The sequence below is a fragment of the Babylonia areolata genome, chromosome 18 (genome assembly GCF_041734735.1).
Source record: "Babylonia areolata isolate BAREFJ2019XMU chromosome 18, ASM4173473v1, whole genome shotgun sequence".
NCBI lineage: Eukaryota > Metazoa > Mollusca > Gastropoda > Neogastropoda > Buccinidae > Babylonia > Babylonia areolata.
In genome coordinates, this window is record NC_134893.1 from 37,961,617 (window position 1) to 37,984,409 (window position 22,793).

A 22,793-nucleotide genomic window follows, 5' to 3' on the forward strand; every position below is an offset into this window, starting at 1 on the left:
GAAAAACATTTGGTTCCGGGGGGAGACCTCCACTTTGCCCACCCCGGGCCAAGCCACCCCAGTCTCCCCACGGGAGGGGATTCGGGGCGCGTGGCAACCTGCTCTGCAGGTCTTCCCGCTATCTGGCCGGTCTCCCCTGCTGGGGGAGTCCCACGCGTGTCAGGCGGTTCCGGGCAGTCAGACCGCCGGCCTTTCGGCCTGTCTGACACCCAAGTCGGACCTGACCTCCCTCCGACTTGGCCAGGTTTTTCCCTTCAGCGAGGTCAAGACGCCAGTGACCCTTGGGGCTGGGGTCACGGGATGGCTGGTGCCCACAGGTGGTATCCCCCATTCTACCCGTACTGGGATGCACCTATGGTGCATGCTGGGTTCCCGGGAGGACCAGGGACTAACCCCTGGTCCGCTCCCCACCGGACCCAACCCAGCACAGACCACAGAGTGACACACACAGCCCCGACAAGAGGGATTGACTCCTCGTCGGGCAGGTCGAGCTCCTCGACCAGTATTAACACTACAGCCTCGAATCGGTCCTCTGTCAGCACGCAGGTGACCTCCACGGTCACTACGGCTTCCTTTTCAGGACCGACGGCAGCTGAGGGGCCCCGCTCAGCCCGTGGGAGCCTAACGTTCCCACCTACCCAGCCCTCGGTCCTAAAAGGAGATGAGTGGGTGTTTGTCCCCTCACAGCACTCGTAGGTCCCTCTGGCGTCCAGGGACGCTCTCTCTGAGAAGGTGTGGCACCCACCATCCCAAGCATGGTTGGACCTACGGCCCACACACTCCCCACCCTCTTCAGCTGTCAAGAACATAACAGAGGAGACCAGGGTCCCTGCTCGGGATCACCCCAGCTCATCCCGCTGGGCTGACCACAGCCCACAGGACGCCCCCGTGGGTACATCCACTTGGGATGGCACCCAGCAGGGGATGGACTGTGAACAAGAGGGACAGCCCCTGTCTTCGGATGAGGACGAACAAGCGGATGAGCACTCTTCGCCCCCATCCCAGTGCGACAGATGGAGCCCACGCCTCCCTAGGGACCAGCCTGAACCAAACTCGGATTTTGCCGAGCTCGAACTGACCCTTCCCAGTAGGGTCACACATGCTGAATCAGTCCCTCAGGCAACTTTGTCACCCTTAACCCTCCTACGGTCAGGTGACTCTAACTCCAGAACCACAAGGCGACTCAGAGTGCCAGAAATGGCTCAGGGGTGGCTTAATAAGCCAGCCCGCACCGTCAGGGGTGCTGCTTCCATCCCTCCTCCAGGCAGGGAGTCCCTCTCTGCCCCGGGCGCTTTTGCCCCAGGCAAGTTCCTTAAAGATCCCTCCAAGGGAGGAGTGTGGTCCTGGTACACACAGGACTACCCTGCCTACAGGGAAGCAGAGCCCTCCGTGCAGGACAGGATGTTGGTCTCACAGCGCACCACCTTCCCCACCTCAGCCACTCTTCCCTTTAAGACATTTGCAGAGTGGGACAAACTGGCCCGCCGCTGCCTCCTCGAGGTTTCCACGGCTTATACCTTCTTTGACGCGTTCCTCCACAGAGCCAATGAGCTGTGGGAACGACGTCCAGTTCAGCAGGACACGGAGTCTCCTTCCTCTGGCCTGCCTGGCCTCTTCTCAGACCCGAGGTTAAACACTTTTGGCAATCGAGTAGCGTCTGGTCTCACGGCAGCTGCAGACGCAGCTACCAGCCTTCACTTCAATACTGTGCTAGCGCGGCGAGATGCTGTTCTCCGCCTCTCTAACATTCCAGTAGAGGAGAGGGCTGCCCTGCGGTCCATCCCAGCACAGCAGCACTCCCTCTTCAGCCAGTATGCGCCGCATTTTGTCAGCCACAGGGCAGAGACAAACAGGGAGGTGGCCTCATATTTAGCCCACTCCTCCCAGGGGCGCCAGGGTTCTATGCCATTGAAGAGACCCGCCACCAGGGCTCCTCCATATACCTCGCCTCCTAAGTCAAAGCGGCGTGCTCAGAATCAGCGGCAGAGGAACAAACCACCTCATGGCCGTCCAAGCCGTCCGGCCATGCCCAAGGCCAGAAGGCAGCACCCCCAGTGACTGGGCCCCGATTCAGCACCGCCAGTCGTTCAGCCCCTCCAAGTAGGAAACTTGTCCCAGCACGCTCATCAGTGGCGTGCTCTGGGACTCAACGACTGGATTGTTTCGGTGCTAGAGTCGGGGTACATGCTCCCTTGGGTGGGGGACCGCCCCCCTCTAAGATCCACTCCTCCTCCTTATGTGCCCAGCTCGATGGAGCAGGAGAACGTCTTAGAGAAAGAGATATCGCACCTACTCCTCATAGGGGCGATGTCTCAACTCTCGGACCCGGGCCCCGGTTTTTACGGCCGGTTGTTCGTGATTCCAAAGGTCTCCGGAGGGTGGAGACCAGTCCTGGACTTGTCCCCCCTCAACAGATTCCTCCCCAAGATAAAATTCAAGATGGACACACAGGCACAGATTCGGGAGACCATGCAACGGGGCGATTGGGCGACGTCCATCGATCTGAAAGATGCTTATTTCCATATCCTCATCCACCCGGCATCCCGCCGGTACCTGAGGTTCGTGTGGAGGGACAGAGTGTTCCAGTTCTCTGTCCTCCCATTTGGTCTGTCCCTTGCCCCTTTCCTGTTTACCAAGGTGGTGCGGGAATTGGTGTCAATCGTCCGGTAGGAGTCCATTCGGCTCTGTGTGTACCTGGACGACTGGCTTATTCTGGCCCAGTCACAGGCTCTGTGCCAGAGTCATACAGCCAGACTTCTAGACCTGTGCTCCCAACTGGGCTTCATCACGAACCAGGAGAAATGCGATCTGTCCCCGAGCCAGTCCTTCGACTTCTTAGGGATGAGATTCGACACGCGGTCTATGATAGTCTCTCCGACGCCAGATCGGTGGGACCGTCTGGCAGGCCTCCTCAACCACTTGCGCCATTCCTCCCTAGCAACAGCGTGGACACTTTCTTCCCTCCTGGGCATGATGGAGTCCATGGCACCTCTCATCCCTCTGGGCAGGGTTCTCAAGCGCCCTCTTCAGAGGGCACTCAGGCTACGGTGGTCCCAGAGCACTCAGCCATGGGATACCCGGATATGTCTGGGCGAGTGGTTCCTCGAGGTGACATCAGAGTGGTTAACCACCCCTCTTCTGACACAGGGGGTGCCCATAGCCCCACCTACTCTTCAGGTGGCACTATTCACAGACGCCTCCTCCATGGGCTGGGGAGCCCACATGGACTCACTCCATGCAGCAGGGACTTGGTCCCCGGAGGAGCGCCTATGCCACATCAATGTTCTGGAACTGGAGGCAGTTCGCAGGGCTCTCCAGCACTTCATGGCGGAGGCCAACGGCAAGACCATTCGCTTGTTCACGGACAATACAACAGTCGCATGTTACGTGAACAAAGGGGGGGGAGCGCACTCGGCAGACCTCTCTCTGCGGACCGAGGCTCTCCTCCGTTGGTGCCACAGCAAGGGCATTGCACTTTCAGCGAGACACATAGCAGGGAAAGACAACATTTTGGCAGATGCTCTCAGCAGGTCCAAGAGTGTCATACACACAGAGTGGACCCTGGACAAGGACACCCTGCAAGGAGTGTGGGAACAGTGGTTCCGGCCGATGGTGGACCTGTTTGCGACAAGGGTCAGCAAGAGACTTCCCACTTACGTCTCTCCGGTCGCCGACCCAGAAGCATGGGCAGTGGATGCTCTCTCTCTAGACTGGAGCAGTCTGATTGCCTATGCATTTCCTCCCTTTCCAATCCTGTCCAAGGTGATACGGAAAGCCAGGTTGGAACGCCCGCAGATGATCCTCATTGCGCCGAAATGGCCAGCCCAGCCCTGGTTTCCGGTCCTTCAGTCCCTGACACATGTTCCACCACTGGAACTGGAAACCAAACCTCATCTGCTGAGGCAGCCTCGTTCGGGCATTCCTCACTCCAATCCTCAAATGCTCCACCTGCACGCGTGGCTGCTGTGCGGGCGGAACTGTCAGCATCACCATTGAAGTCTTCCACCCCTCGGTCAGCCTCTGTGTCGGCCTCGCTGACCAAGGGGGGTGCCTCCTCCGACCTCCTCTCCATAGTCTCCAAAGCCAGGAGGGAGGGAACAGAGACCTTGTATGACTTTCGCTGGAAGAAATGGCTGAGTTGGTGTACAGCTCAGAACATTCCCCCTACTAACCCTACGAGCATGCAGCTGGCCAACTTTCTGGCTCACTGCTCCTCGGTTCTCAACCTGTCTGCTAGTTCTGTGAGAGGGTACAGGTCTGCCATTTGTACCACTATCAAACAGCTAGGTGGTCCCGCTTTTGAAGCTGATTTCCTGCTCAGAGAAGTGGCTAGGGGCGCCTCTCTGAAGGAAGCTAGGAATCCCATAAGAGTGCCCCTCTGGGACTTGTTCCTGGTGCTGGATTTCATTCGAAAACAGCCCTTTGAGCCATTGGGGACTATTCCTTTTGACCTGCTCACTCTCAAGACCACTTTCCTTCTGTTGCTGGCCACGGGCCGTCGTAGAAGTGAGATTCATGGTCTTAGTGGTATGCCACAAGATCTGGCCTTCCACAGAGATGGTTCCATCACTCTTCGTTTCCTTCCAGAGTTTCTGGCTAAGAACCAAGACCCCGAGGTCCCTTCCCCCTCTCACTGAGGGTCAGACCTTTGTCTGATATTCTTGCCCAAGATGATGAAGATAGGCATCTCTGCCCCGTTCGGTGCCTCAAATACTATTGAAATAGGTCTCGCCATAGGCGTTCTTCTCAGAGGCGCCTTCTCATCTCCCTCAATGAGAATTACAAGAAAGATATCACTGCAGGCACCATTTCCCGCTGGGTTTCCCAAGTCATTCGTAGAGCCTACTCTCATGCACACAAGGATATCAGTTGTCTTAATCCCAGAACACACGAAGTGCGGGCCATAGCTACTTCGGCTGCTTTCCAGCACTCGGTACCACTGCAGCATGTCTTGGAGGCAGCCTTCTGGCGGTCTGAGAATCCCTTCATCAACTTCTACCTCCGGGATTTCCGTATGACCAGGGCTGACGGTTCCAAGGGGATTTCCTTTGTCGCGGCTAACACTGCCGTCTCAGTTTCAAGGGCTCCCCATACGAACCAGTAGGCGTTGCCCTCCTCCATTTGCTTTAAATTCTGCATCAGTTTGACATGGTACAGTATATGACACCAAAAGGAGGAGTTTGTATTATACTCCATGTTTGGTGTTTACATATACTTACCATGTCAAACTCGAATGCCCGCCCGTCCGTCCCCGCGTCTCCGCCGTGGTTCTCATGGGGCATTTTCGTTCATGGCCACGGAATGATTTAGCGCTTATAGCTGTTAGCCGCGCGAAATTTGGCCAAACAGAGCAAACCATAGGCCTAGTTTGCATCAGTTTGACATGGTAAGTATATGTAAACACCAAACATGGAGTATAATACAAACTCCTCCTATCTCCTAAAAAGAAATGCCATGAACTGGTAACATGGTGTGGAAGCCAGGATGCAAAAAGGGGGTGTTGAGATAGTGTGGTGGATGTCATGTGTGTTGTAGTGTTGGTGGATAAGCATATCGGTTTGTGAAACCAGCAAGGGAGACAGACGGGTGGTCAGGCAAATAGCAAAATGGGTAATATTTGCAACTAAGATCTATGCCCCTTTGCTTTTAGAATGCTGTTACAGAATCTGGAAGTTGGGGACCCACAAGAATTACCCCCATTCAGTCCCCCTTTTGAATTTCTGACATGTAAGTGTGGAATTCTTCTGTAGGTCGTCGTGAAGGCCACAGGATGGCAGAGTGAAAATGATTGTAAGTGGACAAATTGTTTCCTTCATGGAAATGACAAAGTATAGAAGTCACACACTAATTTGTTGTTTCCTTCATGGCTATTCTGTTGAATTAACCTTTCTCCGTCAGTAAATGGAAGGAAGGCCGACGGGACCTGTGTCTAGGAATGCTCATCTTTCCCCCACATCTAGTGAGGGCAAAATCTGGTGGTGGTGGTGGTATTGGATGAGGTGGTAGTGACCACATTAACATTGCAGTGGACATTTCTTGGAATTTGCATGAACCAAGTCCAATTGACAGGCATGCAGTGTTGCATTCTAGTACGACATGGCATACAGCTGCAACAGGTATTTTGAAAGAGAACAATACCGAGTGTTGTACAATAATTTTCCAGTTCCTGACATGAGGATTCTCTCAGGAAACGGTAACTGATCTCCTGTATGAATCTCACCAGACAGCTGACTCACATCAAGATGATTCACTCCAACAGAAGGAAGATTCCTGAACAAGTGACCAAGTAATACATCATCAGTATTGATTTATATACTGTTCATTCAAGCTTCCAAAGCTGGATTGTATTTTTACATAATGTTGTTCAGAATCCGTTGAGAATGTTCAATATAATGTGATTGTGGTGCAACTGGTGTGTTTTTATGTTGTTGCATCAAGGAAACGTGCATGTATATAGCACTTTCAGGATGATTTTTACCAATGTCTTTCACTCTTGACTGTATTTCACTGAGTTTTCTATGGTATGTTAGCCATAGTGCTTCACTTCTCATTGAATCAGTCGATGTTTCAGTTGGTAATGAGTTGTTATTAATGTATGAAGAAGTCAAGAGTGGTCTGTCCACACTGAAATGTGCCTTTTACTTTCAGTAGTGTGAATCCAGACCAAAAATTTACACTTGTTATTGTCATGTAGTGGTCTTGATAAATGGTGCACACTGCAACAGAAAACCACCATTTGTGGTCTTGGCAGGGAAGTGTGCTTTTTACAATGAATGTGGAGTGATGGCCTAGAGGTAATGCGTCCGCCTAGGAGGCGAGAGAATCTGAGCACGCTGGTTCAAATCACAGTACAGTCGCCAATATTTTCTCCCCCTCCACTAGACCTTCAGTGGTGGTCTAGACGCTAGTCATTTGGACGAGATGATAAACCAGGGTCCTGTGTGCAGCCTGCACTTAGCACATGTAAAAGAACCCACAGGAACAAAATGGTTGTCCCTGGCAAAAATTCTGTAGAAAAATCCACTTCGATAGGAAAAACAAATAAAACTGCACACAGGAAAAAATACAAAAAAATGGGTGGCGCTCTCAGTGTAGCGACATGCTCTCCCTGGGGAGAGCAGCCCGAAGAGAAATCTGTTGTGACGAAAAAGAGAAATACAATATGATATTTGCACTTTTGGGGTGGTGGTGGTGGTGCATAAGTATTTTTGTATACGCATATATGTTGCTTAATGAAAATGGTTCACAGTTAACATTGCAATGTACTTCAGCAAACTGCTGTACACTGACTGACAGTCTTTCTTTGTGATGGGGAAAAAATGAAGGAAAACAGAAAAAAGAGAAACAAAACTTGGTAAGCTATCAAGCATTCATTCTCCATGTTGGTGTAAAATAGTATAAGAGGTGGTTGATATGTGTAAACAAAAGTGTTGAACAAGCAGATGTAATTTGTAGGAAATATGCAACAGGAAGTAGACTTATGACTGCATTCACATTCCATGTATTTTCTGACAAGTGTCATTCCCTCCCTACAACAAATGTTACTGTTGCAGTATTTGTACATTTGTATCGCAGTGAGCATTATGAATTTGTGGCAGCAGTAAGACTGGTTCTCTCTGCCAGTTGTTGTTCATTGGTGCCAATATTGTTACTGTTTCCAGTAAGTTTCCCAGGACAAGACTCGGGCAGATGCTACCATTAAAATAATAGAACTGTGTAAAATAAGTAATGGTACTGGAGCTTCTAGAGATTACTTACTACATTTGTTGCATATCAATTTAAAAGTCTTATTTTTTATGATGTTTTTCTTGCATTAAATATCCAAAAACATCATGTTTTGTATCTCATGCTGTGTGACAATTGCTTTTGACCTGTGTGAAGTGCTTTTGACGTGTGTGAAGCTTGAATGCTCAGCTCAACTCACTCTGAAGTATGTTCAAACAATCTTGCACTTGATACACCCATTCCCTCATTATGAAAAGTCAGACATTATTTGAAAAAATAATTATGCTGTTGATAAACAGAATCTTAAAGAAAATGAAAAGAATGTCTGAATCATTGCAAAGCACATAAACACAAGAAAGATGTGACAAGGCATGATCTTTTTATTTCATTCAGAAAAAAACCTTCATTTCACAAGAATGTGAAAAATCCATCAAACATAAAAGAACAAATTGCTGCAGACAAATATGTATCCATATGTACATACATTACCAAGCTTTCAGTATCAACCAGTTCATGACTTTCTGATAACAGCAACAAACCTTCTAACAGGAACCACGTTCAGGAACAGAGTACAAAAATGGAGAGAGGAGGGTGTGTGCGGGGGGAGAGGGATGTACAGCCGTTGTATGTTTCTAAAGTTACTGTATTACTGAAGATTGATTTGATGTGCGGTTGAGAATGGGAGAAGGAAATTGCATTATTTCCCAATGTTTTGATCACCAGCTGAAAAAGACCACTCCCAAATCTCTTTAAAATTAGTTGCAAATTATTACCATCAAATTTTTTTTTTTTGGGGGGGGGGGGGGGGGGAGGGGAGAAGTAACAAACCCCACACTTAAAAATTAGTTTATTAGTATTTACCTCTTATGCAATAACAGACGCACTGATGGGAGAATAACAAAAACAAAAAACCATGGATGAAACAAGCACCGAAAGCCCTTTGACTACACTCTCTTATTTGTCTCTTCAGTCATGATACCACAACAATTTAAGCGTGTTGCTGTGTTTGCTTTGATCAACTGATAGTATTGTTGCTGGAGCTGTTGCAAGCATTCACTTTCCTTTTGAGGATAATATGACACTGAAAGCAGAACATAATGATCAATCTGCAATAATGACAACTGACCCAAACTAGCAAACTGCCATCTGCACATGTTTTGTTCTATTAATAATTCTGCAAATTTAAATAGTTCCAAGACTACTTACTAACAGTACAGGTAATCATATTATGCATTGCTGCTGACACTCAATAAACCAAAACTTTGGTTAATTATTACAAGGTTGAATGCTATTATTATTAGCAGCGATTTGCAACTGCTCTATTTTCATCTATTTATAAGTGAAAAAAAGTACATGTATTTTTAACAGAGCTTGGTAGGTAGAAGCAAAACCAAACGGAGGCCATGTCGATATGTGGTACATGTATTCATAAGCCACTGATCAGAACCACTCACCCTTATCTCTCTGCTTTCAGCATGCACACTCTTTTTCTCATGAATTTACTTTTTTTTATCTCTGTGTGTATATAAACAGAATTATGACATTTTTCCACATACATATGTATTTCTGCAGTTTTGCATAGCCCCTGTGTGTGTGGTTTTTGGTTGTTGTTGTTTTTAATGTATATATTTTTTGCAGTATTGCCTTTTTTTCTTTCCTTTGTGAGTATGAAATAATCTCCCATTTATTTACCTATTGTCCAAAGACAGTTTGGAATTCATATGAAATGTGGTACAACTGTAAGATGCACTGTGACTGACCATGTAAAATGCTGTGAAACATCTTGTCGTTACACCAAAGCCAAACATAAATCATAAAAGCAACTGCATACACTTGTACAAAGTATTTCTTCTTTAATGATGCACTACACTATTTCATCAATCTCAAGCACACTCTTACCAGTAGACATTCTAGTATGGGCTAGTAGAAAAAAAAACACGAAATGTTTACTGATGATACTGCCAAGCATCCATCAGTAGACACTCTTGTAAGAGCTACTTGGAAAACTAAAGATACTGCCAAGCATATCTTTTTTCTTTTTCTTAATTTTTTTTTCGCTTTTTTTTTTTTAAATACCACCATGAATTCATAGTGAAAGAGGGCAAAAAAAAACATCAAAGAGTGTAATCTATGACCATTCAGAATACTGCTAAAAGCGAAAGCAAAATAAAATGAAGATATATAGTCGAAAAAAGAGTGAATAATTAATATTTTCTTGAAATCTTAAGTGGGAAAAATACCAGACACAGCCTATGATGGACAGGAAAGGAAATTTTCTTCCTAAAATTACGTTTAAGTAACATACTTACCGTGACCCACTAGTGCAGACTCCAGCAGGGGTCTGATTCCTGTCCTGTGCAAACTACTACCCGCCTATGCGGAGAAAACGAAAGTAGCTACGGCCGATAACCTCCCGAAGTAGGTTACCTCCCCTGTGCATCCCTGACCAGCGGCCTTTTTCCAGCACCCATCTTGACTCCTGATCCTGTGCTCTTCATACGGCTAAGTTTTTTTTTCGTATTTCTGTCTGTCTATCAATTCTTTGACACTCATGTTTTGTATCTGACAAAGACTTGTATCAGGTCACAAACTTACTTAGCTCGTTTGGTCAATCAAGCTAAAATTATGGCGCAATCTCAATCGTAAGGGATTATAATCCCATGATTAAAATTTTTAGGTGCGGTGTCCAATTGTCCAGTTTTTAATCTCAGGACTTACTGTCAATCTGTTGTTTTTTTTAAACAAAAACAACAAAATACATATACATATAATCTTTTAAAGTATAAAAAAAACCCACAAAATATACAGACTGATATATATACATGGAAAATGGAAGAAGAGATCCCAAACACACTCATCAAAAGTATCATGAGCACTCAACATATTTTAAAATCTAAAAAACAAAACAAAACAAAAAATCGCAGCTAGCAAACTAGCAAAATGATCGAAACACACATCCTTAACACCAAAGACAGACCATGGACAGCACATTTTGTGAGTAAAATGTTGAGGTGTTTTTTTTATACATCTCTTCATGTTAAGACTGCTTTTGTTGAAACATTTACTCCACCGTCATATTCACCCCCATCCACTCAAATTGCACTGTACCTTCCTGCAACACTCTCAGATTAACACCCTTGTTTCCAGTCAGTCTCCTATACCTTTACAGGAACATGAAAACATCTGACACATTCCCCCCATTTTTTTTTTTTTTTTTTTTTTTTTTTTACTCTCCATACTCTCTCCTCAACTCCTTCAGTCTTCAGTCAATATCTCAGTAAAGGCTCTCATTTCTAAACCACCATATCAGGGTATGGTAAATAAAACAACAACAAATTTGAATATCCACTGTTCGGTTGAATATCCACTGTTCGGTCTACATTTTTCTTACATTGAAGAGCCATGTTCTAAGCAGTGCTGTTTCCACTCACCAAAAACACATCTTTAGAGGAAACCTAGGAACAAAAAAAAAAAAAAGTGCTGGAAAAAGAATATAACAACAATAAAAAAAACAACACCTCACAACACATTCCAACCAACCAAAGTTACCACACCAGACTCCTCCTAAACAATGCTGATAACATGCATTCTAACCACTCACTTTGCCTTCTGTTCCCTATCAGAGACACACCATGTAAAACACTGCCACACACAACACTACACACGCTCCAGTTGCCATCAGTCGAGCTGGATCACTGGCTGGACCCCGTGGGAGATGCTCTTGGTCTGTCGCACTTTGTTGATGGCCACCCGCAGGTCCTGCATCGTCATCTCACGAAGGCTGCCACTGCCAACGCAAACAATCAATGCAGGGGAAGAATAAACAAAAGAAAAATAGGAAAAAAGTTTCATTGTCAGGAAAGGTACTTGAATGATGGGGGTGGTTGGGGTGGGGGGGAGGGGGGTAAGCAGGGGAAGGTAAAATGAAAAGTATGTATGTGAATTAAAGCATGATAGAAGAGGAAGATCCATGACAATTTTCAAACAGAAAAAAAAAAGATACTAACAAAAGAAAGAAGAAAAAAACTGGTTTAAGGAAAAAAAAAGTAAAAACTGAATCTCCTTTTATTTTCAAGCTTATGGACGTTGGATCAAATGAAACGTTCTACCAGTGCAAACTTGTCCACAAACAGCAAGGCACAACACGTATTTCTAAGTGTTAAAAACAAAAGCGTATTCTGTGGTTGTGCCCAAGGAAAGATCATTTGTTTGATATCAAATATATGCCATTACAGACATTCCTGATAATGTTCAGGAAATGTGGCCAATGTCACACACAATGTCAAGAGTCATTCAATATCATATGTATGCCTAAACAATAAGAGGTGAGGTATATTAACAATATTTTTCAGAAAAAAAAACTGATGGGAAAACTAACAGTGTGTCTGAGTAATTGTACACTGACACAGCATGTTTATCAACACAGTGACACCCTATATTTTACATTCCTATCATGGAAGGAAATCATTTGAATGAACATCTTTGAATTCTATCTAATGCTTTTACTTGATGTGTTAATAAAATCTAATGTTTTTTTATTGTATGTTTATAAATCAATGCTTTCGTAGTTTGTAATTTTCAGTGATGAACTTGCTAAAACTGATCCTTTACAGGGACTTAAATTAAGATTGTAAATTCATCTTAAATAACCAACACTTCATTTTATACTCATTAGAAAGTTGGTATTGAGCTCTTTGCTTTGCGACCAATCCGATGTAAATCGGTTCAGGAATCATTTAGAAATCTATCACTAAACATCTGACAACAAACACAGATTACTCAAATATTCAACCCAACAGACATGATTTGCTTACAGCCACTCAGTGTGATCCTTAAATCATCTTTATCAAATGCTTCTGTTTGACATGTCTATAAAACAAACTTCAAAACATATAGTTCCTGCAAAACAGTCAAATTCATGACAAAAAGCATAGACACTATAGAATAAACTAACATTCACCAGACAACTAACCTGTGCTGTTGGATCTCGTGGGGCCTCCCATGAAAGTAGTCATGGACCGTAGTGACGGCAGCTGCACGACACACCTCTCGTAGATCGCTGCCAGAGAACCCATCCATCAGCTCGCTCAGCTCAGCATAGTTCAATGATGCAACCTGCACATTCACACTCTGCCTTGACTGTCAGTCTATGTGTACCTCATATGTTCCCTTCTACTCTCTTTTTCTTTTCTTTATTCTTATTTATATTTTTTTCTTAATATCTCTCTTGAGTTTACTCTGAATGCAACGCTTTAGTGTAAAGAAGATGATGGGCGCAAAAACTGAGTGGCTAAAGTGTTTGACTTTCAATCTGAGATTCCCAGGTTTAAATCCCTGTCAAGGTGCCTGGTGGGTAAAGGGTGGAGATCTTTACTAATATTCCAGGTCGACAGATGAGCAGACCTGCTAGTGCCTGAACCCCTCCATGTGCATAAGCATGGCAGAAGATCAAATACGCATGGTAAAGATCCTGTTATCCATGTTAGCATTCTTGGAAGCAAGAACTTACCTGGCATGCACATCGCCCCCATCCACACCCCCAAAAAAACAAAGTATGACTGCCCACATGGCAGGGGCAAAAACGGTCATACACATGAAAGCCCACTCATGTACACAAGTGAACGTGGGAGTTGCAGCCCACTAACGAAGGAGTGTGAAGAAGGCATTTTTCTTTACCCACTTTGCAGAAGGTCATACAATACATAGCATAAAAATTGTTAGTCTGTGTTTTCTCATGGATAAACAGGTATTTGTTAAATCAAATAAAATTAAATACATTTAATAACTCCTTCCAAAATGGATGTTGGCTGTCTAGTGTGGTAAAAACTGTCCTACACATAAAAGAATACCAGTGCAATAGATAACAGAGCACATGAAAATCACCAGCCCTGAATGCAGAAGACATCTAAATTTATCTACAGAAATTACACATCTTAATCATATGCCTCAACCCTGAGTGTGGCATCACTATCAGTTTGTACTACAGACTAGAAACAAAATAAATTAAAGTGACTAAGGAACTGGACTGGCCACTGGATGTTTCTATGTGTGCAGTATCTTGAGCTCACTGAGCAATATGTCCTATTTTCAGCCCTTTTATCATTCTTGATAGGCCTGGACCTTCTTTTGAAACTGCATATGCGTGAAAGTGGTAATAAACACATCTCAGCTGTTGAGTCATTCATATGCTTCAGTCTGCTTCATATGAAACTGACTTGCCAATGCAAGCCCTGGTGTTCTCATTTATCAAAATATGTTTCTGTGAAACTTGAAATGGACGGAGAATTATTTAACCCTCCTTCAACATTTACATCCGATAGCGGCTTGTAGTGTAACACCCAAACTTGCCCGGTAATGCTTGCTGAACATGTGCTTACTATGGGCGCAACCATTGTTGTTTACATAAACGAGACTTTTCAGAGTACGATTTGCTTGAATTTTGAAAAAGTTGCAAATTTTTTGAGTTGCAAGATGAGTTTGATGATTGCCGAGAGCTTTATCATAATCTGAACGACGATTCTGAAGATGATTTTGATCCATTTTAATGATTTTTGCGTGAGAATCTTAGAAAAATCAACAGTACTGAGTGACCTAGATATCGACTGACTGAATTTTGCTGACAATGAGAGTAAAGTTGGCACTTTGAATACAGTGAACTGATTGCCAGCCCTCCAAAGTCAAACACCAGACTTCCAAAATCAATACTGTCAGTGAGTCAGTCTTGATTTCACTGATATTTATTGGCATTCATCATGATCTTCCCTACTGTGCTAGTTCAATGGACTGTATTACTGATTTGGTTAAGTTTTACCAAAGTTTTGAAGTTTCAATGTTGCGAGATGAGTTTAATGACTGTTGAGAGTCGTAGTGCAATCTGAACGACTATGAAGATGATTTATGTGTGATAATTTCGTAAAAGTCAATCGTACTGAGTGACCTAGACACTGACTGAATGAGTTTCACCAATATTGAGAGTGTAGTCGGTACTTTGAGTGTGAATCGATCGCCTGAACTCCGAAATCATGAATCGATCACCAAACCTCCGAAATTGTGAATCAACTGCCAGACTTTCAAAATTGTGAATCGATCGCTGGACCTCCAAACTCGTGAACTGATCTCCGGACAGTCGGAATTGATGCTGTCAGTTGTTGATTTCACTGATACTTATTGGCGTTCTGCATGATCTTCCTGATTTTGCTAGTTCAATGGATCATACTTTTCTTTTCATTATGAAATAATTACATGTGAGGTAAGTTTGTTGTTTGTTTTTGTTTGTTTGCTGTTGTTTTTCTCACCACCATCATATGAAAACACATCATCCCTCAAAATGAAAAGAACATAAAAATCAGCATGTTCATTATTGCAATTTAAACTGAGTAAGAAAAAGAAAAAAAAGAAGATGTGTTAGAAGACACTGCAGACCAGACAAACTTATTCCAAAGAAAATCATACTGTAATTAAAAGAATTTTTTTCAAAGCTGACCAACAAATCTGACACTTATTTTTTTGTTGTAAATACAAAGCAACATGAGCCTGGAAATAAAAAATTCTTTTGCAACTTTATTCTGTGTAGAATGCAGGAAAAACTAATATGTGCAATAAAAGAAGGTAATTATATTCTTCATCAATTAAAAAAATTACCCACTATCAAAAATCGCAAGAGTCATTCCCCTCGGCATTGGATTTCATGGGTGATTAGTGCTTGGCGACCTGGGGGTAAGAGGTTTAATAGGAATGAAGAAAAACCTTGAAACCAAGTTCTCGTACTTAGCCCCTTCACAATTTTGATCTGAACTGACCTCACATTTCGCTTCTTAATCTACTTCTCAATCTTCTTGGCCATCTTGCCAAACGAAGGAAGGTGAAGAAAGTAAATCAAATAGGAACCTTTGTGACAATAAGTTTACTATGTTCATCAACTCAGATCTAATAATAAAGATATGATCCACGATAATCTTTGCACAGTTGCGAGAACATGAATATAATAAATAGTGACTAAGTTTTGACTTTGCAACTTGCTTTAAAAACTTGTGTTCAATATGTTAAAAAAAAGGTTTTATGATATTTTTTCTTCAAATAGCAACAATATAAAACCCAAACCACTGAACAATTTTCTCACTCAACATGATCTTACAGCTAATAATCTTCACAAGAGACAGCCCTTTTAATGTAACACACAAATCCAGATTTTCTTTACAGCCTACCTTTTCCTTGCTCAGAATGATCTGCAGAATAGACTGGCGCTGCAATAGACCCTAGAAAATAACAAAACAAAATGAGAATGAAATTAGAATTAAATATAATAAACATTATTCTACAAGCAGCAAATAATGCACATAACAACACTTGCATCGCTAAACACTACAGTTTAAAATTAAAATACTGTCACTGAGATACATGACATCACTAAATAGGCAATTTTAATGGAGTGAAAATTGTAAGATTACCAAAATCACTTCACTCTTTGAAAAACTGTTTACATCATTCATCTCCCTTGTATCAACAATGACCTTTTGGCGTGGGGGTGGGGAAAGGGGGCCAGACACTCTTCTAAGCAAGCTATCCACTTTAATAATGAAAGAAAGGATGTTTTTCTATAACTAACAACACCCACCCCTCTCCACTACCTTCCTCCTACCAGCTTCACCCCCCAACTCATTCTCCAATTAAGAAAAAAAAAAAAAATAAATAAATAAAAAATTATAAACAACACACCGGCAAACCGATATGGAACATGCTGGGCATGCGACGGAGGATGGCGGCATCAACGTCCTGTGGCCGGTTGGTTGCACCCATGACCATGACGTTGCAGTCAGGGTCAGTCAGCAGACCGTCCCAGAAGCTCATGAACTGAGTCTTGATCATGGCAGTGGCCTCGTGGTCAGTGGACGTCCGTGAGCGCAGGAATGAATCTAATGAAAGACATGAAGATGATCAGATTTACTGATATACTGTGAGAGAAATTCTGATTCTTGAAGGCAAGATAGACAAAATATCCATGAGAGATAGTTGCAGCAAATAATGACTAACACAATCAATGTACAAAAAAGAAGAAAAAAAAAATGAATGTCAGAAAAAGAAATTAAATTTGATGACAGAAAGTTAAATAATATGAGTTAGAATAAATCTCATTATTAAAAGCAAGATCAGCAAAATATTCAAGAAGAGATTTGATTTGCAACAACTTAATTGATATTCTTTAATGAAAAACTCATAGGACAGAGACATCAACTCATATGCATACACACACACACACACACACACACTCTCTCTCTCTCGTGAATACAACATCTTTAAAGCAATTACAATATTTTACATAACATTGTTGTGTTTTAACTCACCTATCTCATCAATGAAAATGATTGTTGGCTGCAGTTTGATGGCCTGCAAACAGAGAAAACACAATCCTAACTCTGATCTCAAGTCCATTCATTCTGCAGTCAGTGTTCTAACCAAAAGACATTTTGAACAAAGAATCAAAAATGCAACCTTCCTTGTGCATGTTTAACTCACTCCGGACAAACAGTTTTCTCCCTTGCTTTCCCATGCAGACGACCCATCTGTTAGGGTTAGGCAAAAAATCACAAAAAATACAAAAAACAAAGTAACTGTATGAAACTCTCTGTACTTGACCCACTGACACCTCTTCTACCGTTGTGTGTATGCCCTACCCCCTCCCTCTCTTCACAGCCCTAAGAAGCTGAGTCACTGTCAGTATCTTCTTGCTGGTAGCTTTCTTCACTGCAGATACTTTATTCAACGTCTTCATCATCCTTGTCGATGTCGAAACCTTCAGTTTGAAGCATTTCAATCACTTCAGCAGCAGTAAACAACCGATGTCGTGATCGAGTTTGCTCCAGAAATTTCCACTTCTATTGCCTGTGACGCCATTTTCAATACATATGCAGATTCGTTTGTCATGTGGGGTACCAGGGTTAACGGCTGGCCAGAGAGTGTATAGTCACAGAAACCTCATGAAGAAACTTTCCATTCGACCCTTGACACATTCACAATGCCTAGTGTAGCTGCGATTTTTATGCTACCCCATGAGGAAAACATGGACAAATTTTTAACTGTTGAAACTGCTATAGCGTTCCATCGTCCGGAACACTACCTTACGTCAGGAACGCTATAGCATTCCATCGTCCGGAGTGAGGTAAGGAATATCATACTCCTGTTATAAAATGAAAAAGCAAGTTGAGGGGAGTTTGTTATAAAAAGCAATTCATTTCAAAATTGTAGAGTTATCCACAAAAACAATTCCTCACTTTAAATACATTGAAACATCTTACATGAAATCTCAGATGTTGAAAACGTTATGTTTTATTTTCCTCAAATGATAAAACGTTATGTTTTATTTTCCTAAAATATCATCCTTATCTTAATTCAAATACACTGATACATCTTCCCTGAAATGTCAGGTGAACAACATCGCTTTGATTAAAAATAAGTTTTTCAAGTGCTAATGAAGCATGCATTTGTCATACAAAGTCTGATGACAATGAACTCATACATGGTAAGCAAAGAACAGGATGACAAGGTTACAAACCCATGGACATACATAAATGTACTAAGTAACTGAGTTTGACTTCTGCGTTCTTTCATGACGGACTTGTTATGCTCTTGAGTTTATACATTATTGCATTAGTGTTTCTTGACATGTCAACTTAACATTTTATGTTTCGATGCATAACATCATCAGTCTTGCCCACATGTTTAACAATGAAATGGAGTTCAAAATCATATTCATAAAATTAATATGTACTTTCACTCATCCATAACCATACATACAGAAACAGAGCCCGAGCCTCAGAGAAGAAAAAGAGAGAAAGACACACAGAGAGTGACAGACATACACAGAGACAGAACAAGCAAGTAGGAAATACAGGTAATAAATCAAATTCACCAGAGAAAAGACGGCTTCTGCTCGTTTCTGAGACTCTCCATACCATTTGTCTACCAGGGATGACACTTGCAAGTTAATGAATCTTGCACCTGAAAAATAAAAAAAGCAACAACTTCCCTTTAAAAACTTATGTTTAAATTAGTATTGTGTGGTAGAAAATGACTTTCCAAGCATACAGTATACACATGTGAAGACTATTTTCAAATAAATAAATCACAGCATTTTACATTACAAAGCATTTTATCCAGGAGAATGACCATTCACTAGATGACAAGAGGACATGATTTTGACAGCTGGAGAGATGGTAAGAAATGAACAGGTCGTTCAGGCAACTGATTAACTTTCAAGATCAGTTGATTGTAAGTCTTCATGCTTGTCCTATGCTACAATGACTAGTCATAACACATGATTTCAGTTTCCAAGGGAATGATGTTATGAGAACTAATACAGGCATATATCATACGCCACAGTGAAACTACTCAAAATCTACAAGGTAGCTACATAAATTCTTACAAAATAACCAGCCATCGCTCTCACTTCCCTTTTTTTCCCTCTGATAAGAAAAAGAAGACTTCCCAATTTTTCATACAAGTACATACATACTTTCACACTATCTTAAACATAAATCTTACCAGCAGCTTTTGCTGTGGCCTTGGCGATCATTGTTTTTCCACATCCTGGAGGTCCATGTAGCAACACACCTGAAGTATACAGACACAATCTCATTATTTTATATCCTTCTAAGTCAGTAAGTGTAACTGTATTGCAAAGATGTGGGCTGCATATGAATGTGTGTGCGTGTGGTGTGTGTGTATGTGTGTGTGTGCGCGCGCGTGCGTGCATGTGCATGTACATGCATGCGTGCATGTGTGTGTGTGTGAAATAATAATGGTCTATCCAAGTTTTGCAGACCATCTGGCCCATACAAACAGAAGATAGCATATACTTAGCATGCTATATTGGTGAGTGCACGAGGTTTCTTTCAATAAAACTTTTATCTATTAAGTTTAGAAGAAAGCATTAACTCACTCGGGACGACAAGTTTTCTCCCTTGCTTTTCCCCACTGATGGCCCATTTGTAAGGGTTTGAAAAAAATTACAAAAAATACAAAATACTGTGTAAGAAAATGAAACTTTCAGAACTGGTTTATTACATGTTGAGCTATTACATATAAAAAAAAATCAAATTTCTCCTCTTATTTTTACAGTTTTGCCATATGTAGAAAATACTGCCGATTTTTCATCCCGAATCACCATATCCATGCTCGCTTTCTGCATTAAATTCACTTTCTTCTTTGTCATCATCCACTTCTTCCATGTCTGACCCTTCAGTTTGTAGCATTTCAAGTACTTCGGCAACCCTAAAACGTTGCCGTCACTGCCTTGTTCACTTCACAACATTCTGAGAAGAGCCCGCTTTGCTAACAGGCTGGCACACGAGCAGACAACCGGTCAGTGACTTTGTCAGCATGCGTGCGAGACGGGCCACACATCCCAGGCTGACCAATCATACTGTTCGATTGTGGAGTGACCCAGAATAGCACACTCTGCTTGGCTAATCACAAAATCACGTGTACAGCGCATGATGGAATTTTACTTTCGGAGAATGCTATTCCATTCCTTCGTCCGAATACGTTTTGTGCTTCGTCTGGAAAGAGTTAAGTAAGCATGATCATCATGATGTAGGTGGGTGAATAAGGTTTCTCTCAACAAAATTTACCTGTTCATTAAGTTTTTCTCAACAAAATGAATGTATTCACTAATCCATAAAGCCAACCATCTACCTACCCATAACATTCGTTCACATACAATTCCCACAACAGGGAAAAGAAGACTACACCACCTTTGGGAGGCTGGAGAAGGGGGGAATGCCGGAAGAGTTCAGTGTGTTTGAAGGGCAGGATGACGGTTTCCCGGATGTCCCTGATTATGTCCTCCAGGCCTCCGATGTTGGACCAACTGATCTCCATGGACTGGGGGTCCACCAGGTTGGACGCAATGCACAGCTCGTACTCTGACAGCTGCACCACAGGTGTTGGTGGGTTTGTTTTTTTTTCATTTAATGATATATATGATAGTCACATGATCTCTAACTATTACCCTCAGAACAGCAGTGGAGGCAGCCACTGTCATGACTGTCTGGGATAAGATATGAATACAGTGAAGAGAGTGTTTTGTCCAAGTTATGTCCACACTCTCTCAGCCAAGAGGGCTTCAGGATTGTAGGTGCTGGGATGGTTCAAATAGCCCCCCAAGGCCACACAACACAGAGCCAGTGCAATCTTGCTTCTTAGTTTGAGAGTCATAGTCCTTCACATGAGACTAATCTGTAAATGAATTCCTACTGCAGTGGAGAAACCACTGATCATATAGCTCTCACTATGCTGTTACTGGTTAGCCCAACTGAAAGCATATGTCAATCTTTGATATAAACAAAGTGTTGCACCACAGGTATGCCATGGATAAAGACCAGGTGGTTAAACTTTAAGGTGAAGTTCTTACCATGCACTGATGTTTGTATGATACACAAGGTAACATCATTTATGTTTTCAGTGTGTAACAGAAAGCATGTTTTGATTTGTCTGTTTAGAAATAATTCCAGTAAGTTTATTTTCCACCCCTCCCACCCGCTTTTGTTTTGTTGTTTGCTCGTTTGTCTGTCACTAGTGTCAGACCGGGAAAAACACCGGGTTATCGATGGAAAAATTCTAGTCTTTGTTTTTGTTAAAATCAATGAGAAAGTTACTTCAGACAATAAATGCAATAGTCACTTCATCATTACAAATTAAAAAAAAAAACATATGATTACAGCATTTTCAAAAGACAAAAGAGTAAACTACAGCTATCAAAATTAATACAATCACCAGAATTAAACGTAACTTATACAGTTATAGAACATCAACAGTGAATGTGTGATGACAGAATTTTCATAACAGGAAGTACTGAAACTATCAAAATTATTCATCTTCCTCACCATCCAAAAAAGAAAAAAAAGAAAACGAAAAAAAGTACTCACTGACACTGTTACTGTTACAGTCTTAGAGAGTGAGAAACACAAATGTGCAAATGCAGTGGACAGTGAGAATTCAATACTAAAAGTAAAACAATTTGCTGGCTTTACAATGTAATGCAATTACTGGTAAAAACATAACTGTACTGTGTACATGATGTTAGCCGAACTGTAACAGTATAAGGAACAATGACAATTTTATACATGTATGCCACAGTATGGTTTCAGGCGAAAATAAAACTGAATGGGTAATTTATTGTATGCATAATCCTGGGAAGCACTGTCTGTTCACAAGACTGGGAGGAACATATAAAAAAAAAAAAAGTGCATGTACCTTCGTTGCGTTGTCAACTCCAAGCTGCTCAAGCATCTTCTGAGCCTGTGAAAAAGGTGAAACAAACCAGTGAAACTTACATCAAAATGTTCACATGGAATTCATCTAAATAGTAACTGCCTTTCTGATTATCATTAATAATATGATGATCATCTATGAATTCATTCTATCATTTTCATTAATATCATGATTAAGTTCATAACTCATTAACTGTAGTCAATGTTTTACTGTAAGAAACACTTTTCTCACTGGTTTCAGTGTATTTGTAAAACATACAAGGCAAGGACCTGCATGTACTATTTCTAATGTCTGCACTTAACACCTCAGCTGAAGTAATTCTGGAATGACCTTTCATCATTCACACAATTATCTACTACTTCAGTACAGTTTACCTAACTAAAGGCAACAAACCAATCCACTTACTGGTTCCATAAACATATCACCAGAGACGCGAAGGAAACTAGCAATTTACCAGCCATTTCATATTTCATTCCTCTGTAAACATACTGTCATCAATGAAACTGGAATCATACCCGGGCTTGAGCAGCCTGCTTTTCTTTCCGGGTGGGATCCATGGCATTCACTAGCCATTTCACTCCGAAGTAGGTGATCGTGAATGATGCAGCAATCCCGAGGAATGTGGAAATCAGTTTGGCGACGACGTCATTACGGGTGATTGCCGTTTTCGCTTCTGTCATCGGTGCTGCCGCTTCGGTTGGAACTTTCTCCATACCTGTAGAGGTTGCCCGAGCGATGATGTCTTTGAAATTTGGAAGGTTCTTCGCCATGCCTCCGCAGGAAACTGAAACTAGTGACGT

At 42.3% G+C, this 22,793-nt stretch overlaps 1 protein-coding gene across 1 annotated transcript; it reads right to left on the reverse strand.

The window, feature by feature from the left end:
- Positions 1 to 10,925: 10,925 nt before the first annotated feature.
- LOC143292733 (outer mitochondrial transmembrane helix translocase-like) lies at positions 10,926 to 22,793 on the reverse strand. The gene is made up of 10 exons (XM_076603270.1): positions 22,509 to 22,793; positions 21,976 to 22,020; positions 20,475 to 20,652; positions 19,264 to 19,332; positions 18,632 to 18,720; positions 17,067 to 17,109; positions 16,441 to 16,637; positions 15,930 to 15,980; positions 12,698 to 12,840; positions 10,926 to 11,512 (listed from the first exon to the last, which is right to left on the reverse strand). Exons 1-10 carry the CDS (start codon positions 22,761 to 22,763, stop codon positions 11,404 to 11,406), a joined length of 1,179 nt encoding a protein of 392 aa, XP_076459385.1. The 5' UTR covers positions 22,764 to 22,793; the 3' UTR covers positions 10,926 to 11,403.